At 43.3% G+C, this 12,095-nt stretch overlaps 2 protein-coding genes across 2 annotated transcripts; both read right to left on the bottom strand.

The window, feature by feature from the left end:
• Positions 1–699: 699 nt before the first annotated feature.
• Positions 700–8,421, bottom strand: zfyve9b (zinc finger, FYVE domain containing 9b). Its single transcript, XM_028404868.1, has 16 exons — positions 8,267–8,421; positions 6,308–7,038; positions 6,036–6,135; positions 5,749–5,951; positions 5,371–5,497; positions 4,561–4,683; positions 4,323–4,478; positions 4,003–4,227; positions 3,848–3,930; positions 3,675–3,779; positions 3,440–3,590; positions 2,774–2,854; positions 2,340–2,502; positions 2,038–2,143; positions 1,774–1,953; positions 700–1,377 (listed from the first exon to the last, which is right to left on the bottom strand). Exons 1-16 carry the CDS (start codon positions 8,328–8,330, stop codon positions 1,216–1,218), a joined length of 2,760 nt encoding a protein of 919 aa, XP_028260669.1. The 5' UTR covers positions 8,331–8,421; the 3' UTR covers positions 700–1,215.
• A 488-nt stretch (positions 8,422–8,909) lies between these two features.
• btf3l4 (basic transcription factor 3-like 4) lies at positions 8,910–11,530 on the bottom strand. The gene is made up of 6 exons (XM_028403598.1): positions 11,415–11,530; positions 10,941–11,002; positions 10,401–10,514; positions 10,061–10,262; positions 9,248–9,307; positions 8,910–9,090 (listed from the first exon to the last, which is right to left on the bottom strand). Exons 2-6 carry the CDS (start codon positions 10,992–10,994, stop codon positions 9,044–9,046), a joined length of 477 nt encoding a protein of 158 aa, XP_028259399.1. The 5' UTR covers positions 10,995–11,002; positions 11,415–11,530; the 3' UTR covers positions 8,910–9,043.
• Between the last annotated feature and the right edge of the window lie 565 nt (positions 11,531–12,095).

The raw sequence follows: 12,095 nt of genomic DNA, 5'->3' as shown, positions 1-12,095 counted from the left end.
TATTTTAATAAGTTTAAACAATCTAAATCAATTTTGCAGTCTTCTAGAAACATACAGTGTTTGTGTATGTAGATGTAACATACAGAATGCATGTGTCAAAATACTTTCTATGTTTGGTTGCATTGTGACTGTGATTGTCAAGGGTGTACCCCACCTCTCACCTGTAGATAGCTGGAATAGACCAAAAGGGGCAAAACAGGTTCAGAAGATGGATGGCTGGATGGTTGTATTGGGCTCTTGTAGCATTTGTAGTTTTTTTTTATTATGCACACAATGTTGCAAAGCATTTTGCTATGTGGATTTTAAGGAGAGGAAAATAGATTTAACCAGTGGAGGGTGTTCATTCAGAAGCAGTGGCTTTTAGATCTAGAGGTTAACACCCCAAAACTAAGACCCATAGATGGCAGCAATAATTTAGAGAACAGACTTGTAAAATCATTGGTATTGTGAAACACTGGGAAGTTTTAAGTGGTCGGGTTTCTAAACATGACATTGAAATTGAGCAACCAAAAGTCTAAAAGGGTGAGAACTATACATTTTTGGATGCCAGTCATTGTGGTTGTAAAGCCAGTGAAAGATTTCACCATGAAGTTATGAGCAACTATAAAATAGAAAATGGTCATACGACACCTGTAGGAGAGCAGGGTTCCAGGGGATTAGACAGTTACTTGTGTTATTGTTGCAAGTTTAATTCCAGGCTGACATTATACATTTCATGAGCAGTCATTTAAAATACATCCAGTATGAAAACATTCTTCAGGCATTCATTCAGGGTGCATCGGATTGCTACACATCTACTACATACAGTACTTCAAGTCATTCTCTTTTTCTCTTTGCTGTAAGGTTGTGGGGCTGAATCCAGCTCCCACTTTAAAGGTTTTCTCATATTATTAGAACAGTGTGACATGAATGTTATCAAGCTATGAAGTTGCTACTACAGTGCAGGAGCTACACCCTGATCTGATGGTCCATCATAGGTTTTCATGCGAAGACAGATTGTCTGTGGCTGGATGGAGTCAGTCCAAACCCCTCCAGCCACGGATGGATGAGATGGATGCAGACCTTGGACGTGATCCCATTTGCCCTTGGAATGCTTTTATTGCCCTGAAAATGACGGCCACACTGATGAGAAGTTCTGGAGACAGAGCTGCGGCCAGGGTTAAGAAGATAATATAGTGTGGTGCGTGTCTGTCTGTGTGTGAGCTCGCACGTGCACTATGTGACATTCTCCAGGATGTAAAAGATAAGCTCCATTACAATGGGCTCGTCACCCCTCTTGCGCCCCCTGCTGTGGATGACGGGGATCAGCACACTATCGAGGGCGTTGAGGTACTGAGCTGGGAGGGGCTGCCCGTTGCTTCCAGCCACAAATCCCACCTGAAAAGACACAACCAGCCACTAATTAGTCCTAATAGTCACACTCACAGGAGACTGAATTATACACTTATATAATCTAAGTTACATTAAAAAGTCCCTTGACTATTATTTTAATTTAATTTTTAAGGTGAGGTAAAAAGAGCATGTGAAACCTGAATGTGTACTACAGCAATACCAATTTCCTTTTTTCTTATTTTGTTTTATTTATAGTCCACAGTTTGTATGGATGAAGTGTATGCTTTGTTTTCACAGAAGGCAAAAACTCAACATTTTAGTGAATTTACAAAAGTAATGATTTATCATATGGACATATTGGCTATTATTATTAATTGATGTTATATTGAAGATATTGTTATAATATCGTATTTTGAACTATACTGTTTAATGCTTTCAGACCTCTTGGGAGTTAAACGTGACACGCAGCCCCAGTTTGGCCATCCCGTCCTCCTTCAGCAGTTTGAGGTGTGGGCACAGGGCCAAGCAAAAAGCCCGGGCCATCCGCTCTGTTAGACGGTTGTGTTCAGCAGAGTCAGTCACTCCTCCTGTGGGATGATCTCCCCTCTGCAGGTAGAAGACCTGCACACAACAATCACATGAGAGGATAGAGGTGGCAGTTTTTATATGGACTTGTTGATACTTTAATCAGGCCATCATATTTACTTCTGTCCAGCGGATGATCTTTCCATTTTCTTTGTATTCTGACTTCTGGAACATCTTGGTACTGCTGACTGACTCCATGGATTTCCCATCGATGGGGCTGATAATACTGGAGATGACAAACATTGTTATTATTGTAATAATAATAATAATAATAATTGTATGTGTACAAATTGATTACAACAGAATGCTTATTAATAACTTTATAGTGGCACCATTTGAATTGCTCTTTTAAATGACGTTATATTGTCCTGTTGGATTGAACACAAGAGCCACATGAGCTTCAAACAGGTGAACACACTCACCCCTTATTCACAGTGCATTTCTCCTCCACCCACTGTACACAAACAAGCTCCTGGCTCTCTGATTGGTCGATCCTTCCACAGGTGACAGTGTAGTCTTTCATCTCCCGTAGTGACCGGCGGAGCTCAGCCATGGTTTCCACAGTGATCTGCACCATTAACCCATCTGGGAGAGAGGGGACAGCAATACAGGAGAAACACACACAAACAGACACCAATGGACACACACACACACTCACATGCATCAACACATACACACGCATCTGTTAAAATGTACACAGACACACACACATACAAAGATCAACACATTCTGAATAAACCAGTTTTGAAGCAGGGATGCTCTGTTTAAAAAGATGTAAACAATTAATTTCCTGTGAGGACAAAGATTTAACAAAAAAAAAGGTGAACCTGGACGTCCGTCTGGGTGGATATCCTACCTTCTACAATGCTGGACTTGGCGAGGTATCCGGCAGACGCTTTCAGCGCACTGCTGAATATGAAGAAGCATGATCCAGTAACTGTGAGGGGGGAAAACGACAGCCCTGTCTTTACAGTAACAAAACATTAACATGTTCTGCCACCTAGTGCTGTAAGAATGAAAGTGTAGCAATACACTTGAATTTATCACTTAAACCAACATTTCTATTCATGTCACAGTTTATATTCTAATAAAAGATTTAAAATTCAGATTTAAACTGAGTGATATGTTGGACTCCATAAATATCTATATACACTGCTGGATACACTGTCCAGTCTCATCCTTCGATAGGAAAGAGGACACAAGGCTTAAGTAAGAACTCACTGAGCCGTGGCTTAGGGTGTGTTAGCATGACGTTGTTAGGTGCTAGTTTCTAGTTACTTCTCTCTCTGGTGAAGTAGTGGATTGATTCTGCTTTGCATTACAACATCAAAATTGCTCGCTTCCACACTGATTTATTTAACTATTGAGTGTGTAATGTGTAGTTTACTTTATTAATCCCTGAAGGGAATCATAGCACCACTCAAAACGATGAAGGTATCAGTTTTTTGGGGTTTCTTGTCATAAACAACAGTGCCATTGACTTCAGAGTCTGACGTCTTGATGTTTTTGTGATCTTTGTTACCTTTGCGTGGCTGATTGTGGATACTGATAGCTTGGGTCTGGTATTGGCCATCGTCTGCTTGCACACAGATGAGGTGGGAGTCTGCAGTCTCATTGAAGCATGCCCCTATGGCCAGCACATGCTCATTGGACTTATTGAGAGCCTTCATTAGCTAATGTGGGCAGAGAGGGATGGACAACAATTGAAGAAATATACATATGCTCTAACATAACCTCTGTCAGAGGCTCAGTCTTACCTCATTATAACCAGAGGTCGGTATCTTTATGTATGTTCTTTGAGCCTCTAGATCCACAGTGAGCCCCGGCACCATTGGAAGGCTGTAACGGTAATTCCTGAAATCCTAAAGGACAGAGTAGTGGTTATCAGTGTCTGTTAAGTTATAGACCTGATACAAAATGCCATACTCACCACTAATAGTCTCATTATGGTGTGACCTACTTCCCCAAACAAAGGCTTCCTAAAGCGAACGCTGTACAGAGGACATGGGTAAACTGAAAAAAGACAATTAAAGTAAGCAAATAAGCAGGAGGTATGTTAAGGTGTGGCTGCAAGATCTGACTCACATCTGTATTCAGCACCCAGTCGCAGCATGAGGCGCAAGGGGAAGACTTTGGCCCAGGGCACCTCCCCCCGGTGGACCAGCAGGCCAAAGAGGTAGGGCTGGTTCGGCAGAGGTAGACCTTGAAGGGACTGCAGAGTGGAACGGACATACAGGAAACCTGCATGCTCCTTACTGCCTAAGAAGCTTCTGCCAAACATGGACAGGGATAGGTGTTTCACAACCTTCCCTACAGAAACACATGAGGGGAGAAGGTGTGTGTTGGACACGGTCCATCCACTGTTATTACATATGACTGCATGTGTTAACATGTGTGGCCCTGACCTGACAGGGTGTCCCTGTACAGCTGGATGAAGTGACTGAAAATGTCTTTGGGGAAGCTCTTCTCTTCAGGCAGACACTGCAGCAGCACCACCACCTCCACCTGTCCCACAGCGTGCATCCCTTTTGTTGTCACACACCAGCACTTCCTGTTTACATCTGAAGAAAAATGACCTTTTAGTCTTCAGCTCGTTTCTCTCGCTGGTGTTTATTGTACACAATGAAAAAAAAAGATACATACAGTTTACGAGCTTAACCATAGCAAGCAGGTTAGCATTAAGAACAAACACCAGAGGTTTGGGACGACCACTCTCCAACTCCTGAATGAGAAGCATCTCAGAGGGCTGCTCCTCCACAGTGTAGTCTGAAAAGCAAACCATGAGAAACTTCTACAGCTGCTCATCCTTTACGCTGCACAAGACACCCGTTTTATTTCAGAGAACTAGCTTCATTAAAGATTCATGCCTGAAAATGAAATCATAAGATATACAGCTGTGAGAGGATTAATGACAATGGAGCGTGGCTCTAAATTAGATGCAGAGACAGGTAGCTTTTATTAATGCTGTTATTCTTAGATGGTGATGTGTAACCAGGCAAGGCAGGGCCCACATTATTATTTACAGTAACAGCAGAGGAACCCAGCATGTTAATGGTGCAATTACAAACATTTGCACAAAGTACTGGGTCACTTACTACAAGGTTGTGAGGCTGTTTTGCAGGTGTCTGACAGTAATCATCATGCAGGCACAACAGCACTTTAAAGTCAAAGGTTGAAAAGGTAACACACATTTACACAAATTAGTGTTAAGATTCTTCTTCTTTGTGCTTTAAGCACCACAAGATGGACAAAATAACACTGCAGGGCACAGGTGAAATGGCAGCTTTGGAGGTCAATGGCTTAACAGTTGCAGCATGTGGTTAAATTTATGAACACACAAGCATAAAATGATGAATTCATTTTATTAAGCATGGATCTCTAATGACTGTCCTCCTTCTAATACTCTATTGGCTCTTCATCAGAGAACTGTCCACTGCCTAGAGGACACAAAACCACACTTGCTCTCACCTCCTTTGACTCCTGTGGAGGTGAGGATAGGAGGCAGCCCTTCCAGAGGAATGAGGTTGGCAGAGCTGCTCACTAAGGCTGTGGTGCCCCAGCTGCAAGGACCACAGGCCTCCTACGGGTGGAGGGAGGCAGAGGGGTGGGGGGACCACGTTTAAACCAAATCTCTGGCAAGACAAACGTCTACAAATGCACAATCAAAAGCACTGAAACTACACAGACTAAGCCTTTTTAAATGATCTAGATTTTTGTTGTCTCTGATTGAATCCTGGTACTGATGGTTAATATTTGTGATTCTATAACTCTTTGTCTGTATAAACACTCTCTGACAGTCTATCCATAGTGTCACACAGAGTGTAAACCTACCCTGTTGGTGGTCCCCTGTTGCCTGGAGGTCCTTCTGATCTGTGGTGAACCCACAGGGCTTCTCACAGGCCCGCCCATTGCTCGCCTCATCAGCGGTGAGAACGTGGGTCCTCTGACTGGTGTGGTTGGAGCAGACTCTGACTGGTTATTGGTTAGAATTTCATCTGCAAACCACACCCTCCTTTTCCCCCTCGGAGGTGTCCCTGAGGAGAAGACTACTTAAGTATAATCATTTTTTCTTCAACTGTGGCTTTGGATTGTAACATCTAAAAAAATGGTGTGCTCACTTTTGATGAGGGTTGAATGACAAGAAACACAAACCCGTCCCTCCTTGCCATCCAGATGTGTAAGTCTGAACTTCAGATTGGAGCAAAGAGCACAAAAAACCTGACCACACACACGTGTACACGCACACACCACAGAAGGACAGGCACACATATACAGCACAGTTCACTCAACACGTCAACTGTCAACTTCTAATTTCACTTTAAATTTGAGAGAATATGTTGAAATTTTTTTTTAGATACTGTATTAATCCCAGAGGAAAAATGTTCCTTACCTTCCCACATGCACGGCAGTGATGCCTCCTCTTTGTAAACGTAAACTTGACCCCACACTTCATGCAGACCTGTGCTTCAGCATCAGGGACCCACACTGGAGCGACCTCCCCGAGAACAGTGCCTCGATCCTTGGACAAAATGCCAGCAGGGCTCATCTGTGAATCATTATCAGGATCCAGAGATGGTGTTGCACACTCGCCTGTAGCTCCCTCCCCTTCCTTTGTCTCATTTCCGTCATGACACCCTGCTACATTCTGGACCTTACTGCCATCCCTGCCATGTGTTTCCTCATCTGAAAGAGATGTTGCCTCTGAGCCACATGGATGCTCTTGCTGTTCCAGCCCACTTTCTTCAAGCTCCTTCTCCTCTATCACAGAGTCTTCCTTGGATGGAGGGACCTGGGGCTTCTTGTCCTCTGCCTCCTCACCTGGCCAGGCAGCTTCAGCAGGACTCAGCACCAGGGGACTGGAGGACTCCCTCTCACCCCATGTGGATATATTGGTCACAGTGCAGCTGCCTTCCTCCAGCTGAGAGTGTGAAGCAGTTTTGCCTGGATGCTCTGATGGTTTCTGCTCACATGGTCCCGAGGCCGCTTTAGATGGAGATTCTGCTCTGATCTGTCCACAGCCCAGCACAGGTTTGGACATATTCTCATCTTGGAGCACCAGGAGGCAGGGCCTGTTCAGCCAGTGGTGCTTGGTGTCCCGGAGAGACGGACTGTCACCTTCATCTGTTTGAAGGAGAGGCATAATGATGTCATCAATACACACGCTTACACACACCATGATGCATGCATGCTCACTAATAATGACTCATTAGGTGAGGAAGCTCTGTTCACACGTGCTAAGTGGCCATTATATACAATGTGCTCACACCTCATAGCTTTCAATCATCAGTGAAGACGGTATTAGTGTGCGGTCGTCCTTGAGAGGTGTGTCTGAGCTGAACAGGCCACACTATATATATATTGTTTTGACTAAAGTATTGACATGCGGGCAGCCAGCGGTAATTACAGGAGTGATGGATGATACCACCAAGCTGCTGGTTCCCAAGAGAATGAAAAGTTCAATGGTGGTTTTTGTGTTTAATTGGTTCTGGTACATTAAGGGTGTACAGATGTTGCAGATGAAAATCTTTGCAGGCTCTTCAAATCAAACCATTCAATGTGCCTTCACATACATTATATTTAGAATCAAATAATTTGAGTTTAGATCAATGTTGAAATTGTGTTCATACTTGTGTGTGTGTGTGTGTAAATGTGATCATGTGTGTGATGCCTTAGGGTCTCCATTCAGTTCTCCTTTACATGCAGCCAATTACAGCTTCAATGCGCTTCTCTGTAAATTAACAGCAGGCTGCAAAGGGACTTTGGCTTCATTGAGCCATTCATGAACAGTTATAACTCAGGACAGGCAGCAAGCTGTTACACACAAACAGATGCGTGTGTGTGTGTGTGCCTCAAAAACGGATTAAATAACTAATTTTCCAGGCTAAACTGCATTGCAGCCCTTTTTACACGCACACACACGCAGAAAGCCGGGCGGTGTCGTTTGAAGATTTCCCCGAAACAAGCAGCGAGGCTGCACGGTGCACCGATCCGCTCGTCTGAGCGCTCTCTGGCTTCCCGGGACAGTGACGCATTCAACAACACACGTGCAAATGTTTAATCCGCTCCAAGGCACCGAGGCCGGCGGCAATGCGACACTCACACCGTTACATCAGACCGAGCAGGACACCTCACTGAGGTTGTGTTTATTAGAGGCTTTACAGAAGACGTGTATGTGCGCAGCCTGCCTTCACACAGTAATGTGCGCAGCGCACACACGCAGATGATACAATCTGCGCGCAGCCAAATGCTGTTTCAGCATTTTTCTGTGACAAACACAGACGCGCAGTATCATCATGTTGTAACGCACAGGCGATGAATGGGAGCGTAAAGCCTGGATGTGGTTTCTTACCATCAGTTATTGCTCCCAGAAGGCTCTCATTCTCGTCATCCCGCGCAGAGAAGAACTTCAGCATCTTATCCTGTTACATCTGAGAGCAGAGGAAAATGGACTCGAGCAGCAGTGCCTTGCTCACAAGCGGAGGATGGGATGATTTCCTCTCTCCACTCTCTACCCCCCTCTGTGTGATCTCCCTCCTCCCCCGTGTCTCTCTGCAGCTCTTTGAAGAAACTCAAGAGGTGTGCACAAATGTCCCTCCCCAGTTTGCGGTCTGTACACAGCCCGCAGGACGGCGTGCGAGCCAAGCTACGACGCCAAATATGAACATCCAAGCCTGATGCAGCCTGTCATACTGAAGCAGGACCTTCAGCATGCCAGCTGTCATCCAATCAGAAGCACATCTCTATTCAAATCTGCATAAAATCCTCTACTTTACTGCATTTACCAGCTTTGCCAATGACCACAGCACTATCTACAAAATGTTAAATCACCTTTATTTTGTGTCATAAACAAAAATGTCTTAAGACTTGTTTTAATGACCACTGTAATCCTGAAGACGACTGACAAGGTGGTGAAGGGATTGAACCATTTACCAGAAGGGATTTTTTTTTTAAGAGCATGAGTCAGTCTGACTTGGATATCCACGGGTCATCAGTAAATAGAAAAGTCTCTGGGATTGTTTATTGGTTGGAGGGGCGACAGTGTTTGATATGTTGAGACTTAAAAACACAGAGGAAGGTTTCTGGCTTCAATGCAGTCCAGTCCATGTGTACCCGACCCACACGTGTGTCAGTTTGCTTCATTCTTTGATGCTTCATCAAAGTTCTCCACCAGATCTGCAGGAAAACAAAAGTACATTGTTTACTGTTACACTGGAGGGAAACTGTCCACAATATTTTAGTTACTTTATTACACAGAAACATTTTCATTTAATAGAAAAGAAAAGTGTATAGAGTCATTTCTGTTACAGCTTGAGATAAATAACCAGCATACCTGGAACATCGTCATCCTCTTCCTCAATGTCCTCTGCCTTTGGAGCCTTGCTGTCAAGAGCTGAGAAGGAACCCACAAGAAAGACATATTTTAGCTTTACATACGGCTATCAAATGACAGATAATAAAGGAATAGACTGGAGATTTTCTGTATTTTCCTCAATCAATTTAAAGAGACTAAAGAGTTTTTAAAAAAATGTTAAGCCATGACATCAAGTACCGGTATGTATTAAATGTTTAAATGGTTGAAAATGATACACTTCTCTCTAGGGATGCTGGTAATGTACTTGAAAAAAAACCTTTGAAGGTACAGATAAAATGTATTTTGTAGTATGTAGTATTCATATTTTTCATGCGATATTGTTCTGGTGGTTTTCAGTGATGGCTGCAGAGATTTCTGCTTTCGTTCCAGTGTAACATATCTCAGCTTGTGGTGCTCAAACCTCTGAAGACATACAAGTGAAAAAATGATGACCTAGCTCATCAAGAAAACCCACAGACAGCAATTCACACAAACTTAACTTCAACAGCACTGCAGTAAAAAGGAAACAATGAATATTTAATTTGGGGTGAACTGTCCCTTTAACAGAAAAAAACAAAGATGAGGAGGAGCAGCAGAAAAAGATCAATATTGCATGTTTTTCCCATCTGAGCTAGGGGTATTTTTAACACCAGTCACCAACACTCAATATTTGAATCGGCTGCCCTGTTCTTCTTCAGATGAAATGATTGCTAAATATTTTTCCACACACATCTTCTTACAATGTCACATGACAACAGCCTGAACAGCCTTTATCGCTGCAGACACACTCACCTTGCCGGGGGAACTGTTCTGCCAGTTTGCGCAGGCTGCTGAGGCTGTCTGCTCCCAGCTGACTGAGGATGCCAGGGAGCATCTCTGTCAGCTGCTTGGTCTCAGCGTGGCCCGTAATGGCAAAGGTGTTGGCGGACAGAGAGGCCTGAACTTTGGGGTTGTTAAAGTGGATCACAGTCCCGTCATCCTTGATCATGTTTACCTGAAGAGAAGAGGCCATTTAATCTTAAGGAAGACTGAGCACACTGCCCATCAAGACACAGATACATGTGAAACAAGCGCAGGTTGGTCTACATGACCACATATGGATGAATCTGTGTGACATTTGAGCGGATCTCACCTCCTCTATTCCAGCAATATTATTGACGGCCAACTTCTTTAGTGAACTTTGGAGCTTTTTGTCATCAGCTGTTGCAGTTCTGTGGACAACCTTCTTCTTCCTGCGAGCAGAGCCCTGAGACCAAACACAAAATATAAGATCTTACACACCAATCAGACCTTTAATCGCCATGCAAATAATTATTATTTTACTACCACATCTAATATTTCCTGGTCATTTTTCTTCACTATCCACAAACACAAGACAACGTCTTCAAATGTCTTGTGTTGTCAAGCCAACAGTCCCAATCCAAAAAAATATCTGACTTGTTTAGAAGAGAAAAAAAAGCAACAACATTTTACAATTGCACCTATATATCATTAGATTTTGGTGGAAAAACAACAACAACAATAACAAAAAACATTAATATGATCAGCTAATCACTTACCTAATCATCACGGCACGGCTGAGTCAAGCAAAGTATCAGATACTATCAGTAAAATCGACAAAACACGACACCTCCAAATCAAAACAATGTTCACTTCCTTAGTGTTAGCGTACCTTTCCTCCTATCCGCACCTGGGCCTGAAGTTTTGCCAATTTTTCTTGATTCATGTTTTCACCTAGGAGAGACAAATACAAAAACACAAAATAAATGTTTTGTGTAGCTAGCTTCAACACAAGCATGCTGCTGTACTCCCTGTCAGGTACGTTCAGCTAGCTGGAGCAGCCTTGTCAGGTAACAGCTGCCTAAAAACATACAGTCTGATAACAAAACAGCACATAAATCACGCCTTATTGACACAGCAAACCAATAAAGGCGACAGACAGCAGACAGTCTGCTCAGCCTGCTCTGTCTGTCAGTGTCTGGTTAGCAGCTGCACAGATGAAAACACAACACAGGGCCCAGCAGAGTGAACACACGCCGATTCACAGCACCGCTCAGTCCGACGGCTCCGCTTCCACCACAACACAACAACCACACGGTCCGCAAACACCGCACAGTTCACGCAGGCCACATTTATCACAACAAACCTGCTCCAATATCCACACAGGCATGCGGTAGCGAAAGATGGAGGTTATGAGGAAGAGATTACGTCACACACCATATGGATTTTTCTTCTTCTTCTCTGGGAGGCAGCGACATGGGGTTTTGTGCGGTGCTGCCACCTACAGGCTACCTGCTGAATTACATAAACAATTCCTGAAAATCTGATGATGGAGTGCGACCCTGGACCTTGCTCACAGCCAGTGATGTGTAATTGCTTAATAGTTTATGTTAATTACTTGTTTATTTGAATAATAATGCACTGCTCGGTAGTGTAACCTTTAATAATTAATATTAAATATTCATAGCCTGATACCCAGAAAGAGAGAAAGAGAGAGAGAGAGAGAAGTTGCCTCACAAAGGTTTAATACTGAGTACAATTATTTGGTTACACTCCACTGCTCTATAAGCAACATGTAGGTTGATTTTTACTGTCGTTTGGCGGATTCTAGCCAGACTGAGGTTCTCTTCAACAGCTATTTTGCACTTATGCACAACTCGTCAACCTCCCATTTTGACATACAGTTTTTGCAGAATTGCTTTATTGTTCATGATTTGTCATTTGTCATCATGATTTATTACACAGATAATCATTGAAAGATTTGGTGAAAAAGAGGTGACATGATATAAAGGCACAGATGCATGACATTCTATCTACAAAGTCATAA

The sequence above is a fragment of the Parambassis ranga genome, chromosome 4, assembly GCF_900634625.1.
Source record: "Parambassis ranga chromosome 4, fParRan2.1, whole genome shotgun sequence".
Lineage (NCBI taxonomy): Eukaryota > Metazoa > Chordata > Actinopteri > Ambassidae > Parambassis > Parambassis ranga.
The sequence above is the reverse complement of the archived record's forward strand: the minus strand, read 5'-3'. Positions and strand labels throughout refer to the sequence as shown.

What these genes read in the sequence shown, in the direction of transcription:
- zfyve9b (XM_028404868.1), bottom strand. Translation starts at nt 8,330, where the DNA reads ATGCTGAAGTTCTTCTCTGCGCGGGATGACGAGAATGAGAGCCTTCTG. An exon ending in ACTGCCGTGCATGTGGGAAG is followed by an intron (nt 6,136 to 6,307) that starts GTAAGGAACATT and finishes GTGTGTGGTCAG; the next exon opens with GTTTTTTGTGCTCTTTGCTC. An exon ending in CGACCTCTGGTTATAATGAG is followed by an intron (nt 3,591 to 3,674) that starts GTAAGACTGAGC and finishes TGCCCACATTAG; the next exon opens with CTAATGAAGGCTCTCAATAA.
- btf3l4 (XM_028403598.1), bottom strand. Translation starts at nt 10,994, where the DNA reads ATGAATCAAGAAAAATTGGCAAAACTTCAGGCCCAGGTGCGGATAGGA. An exon ending in ATATTGCTGGAATAGAGGAG is followed by an intron (nt 10,263 to 10,400) that starts GTGAGATCCGCT and finishes TCTTCTCTTCAG; the next exon opens with GTAAACATGATCAAGGATGA. An exon ending in AGAACAGTTCCCCCGGCAAG is followed by an intron (nt 9,308 to 10,060) that starts GTGAGTGTGTCT and finishes GTTCCTTCTCAG; the next exon opens with CTCTTGACAGCAAGGCTCCA.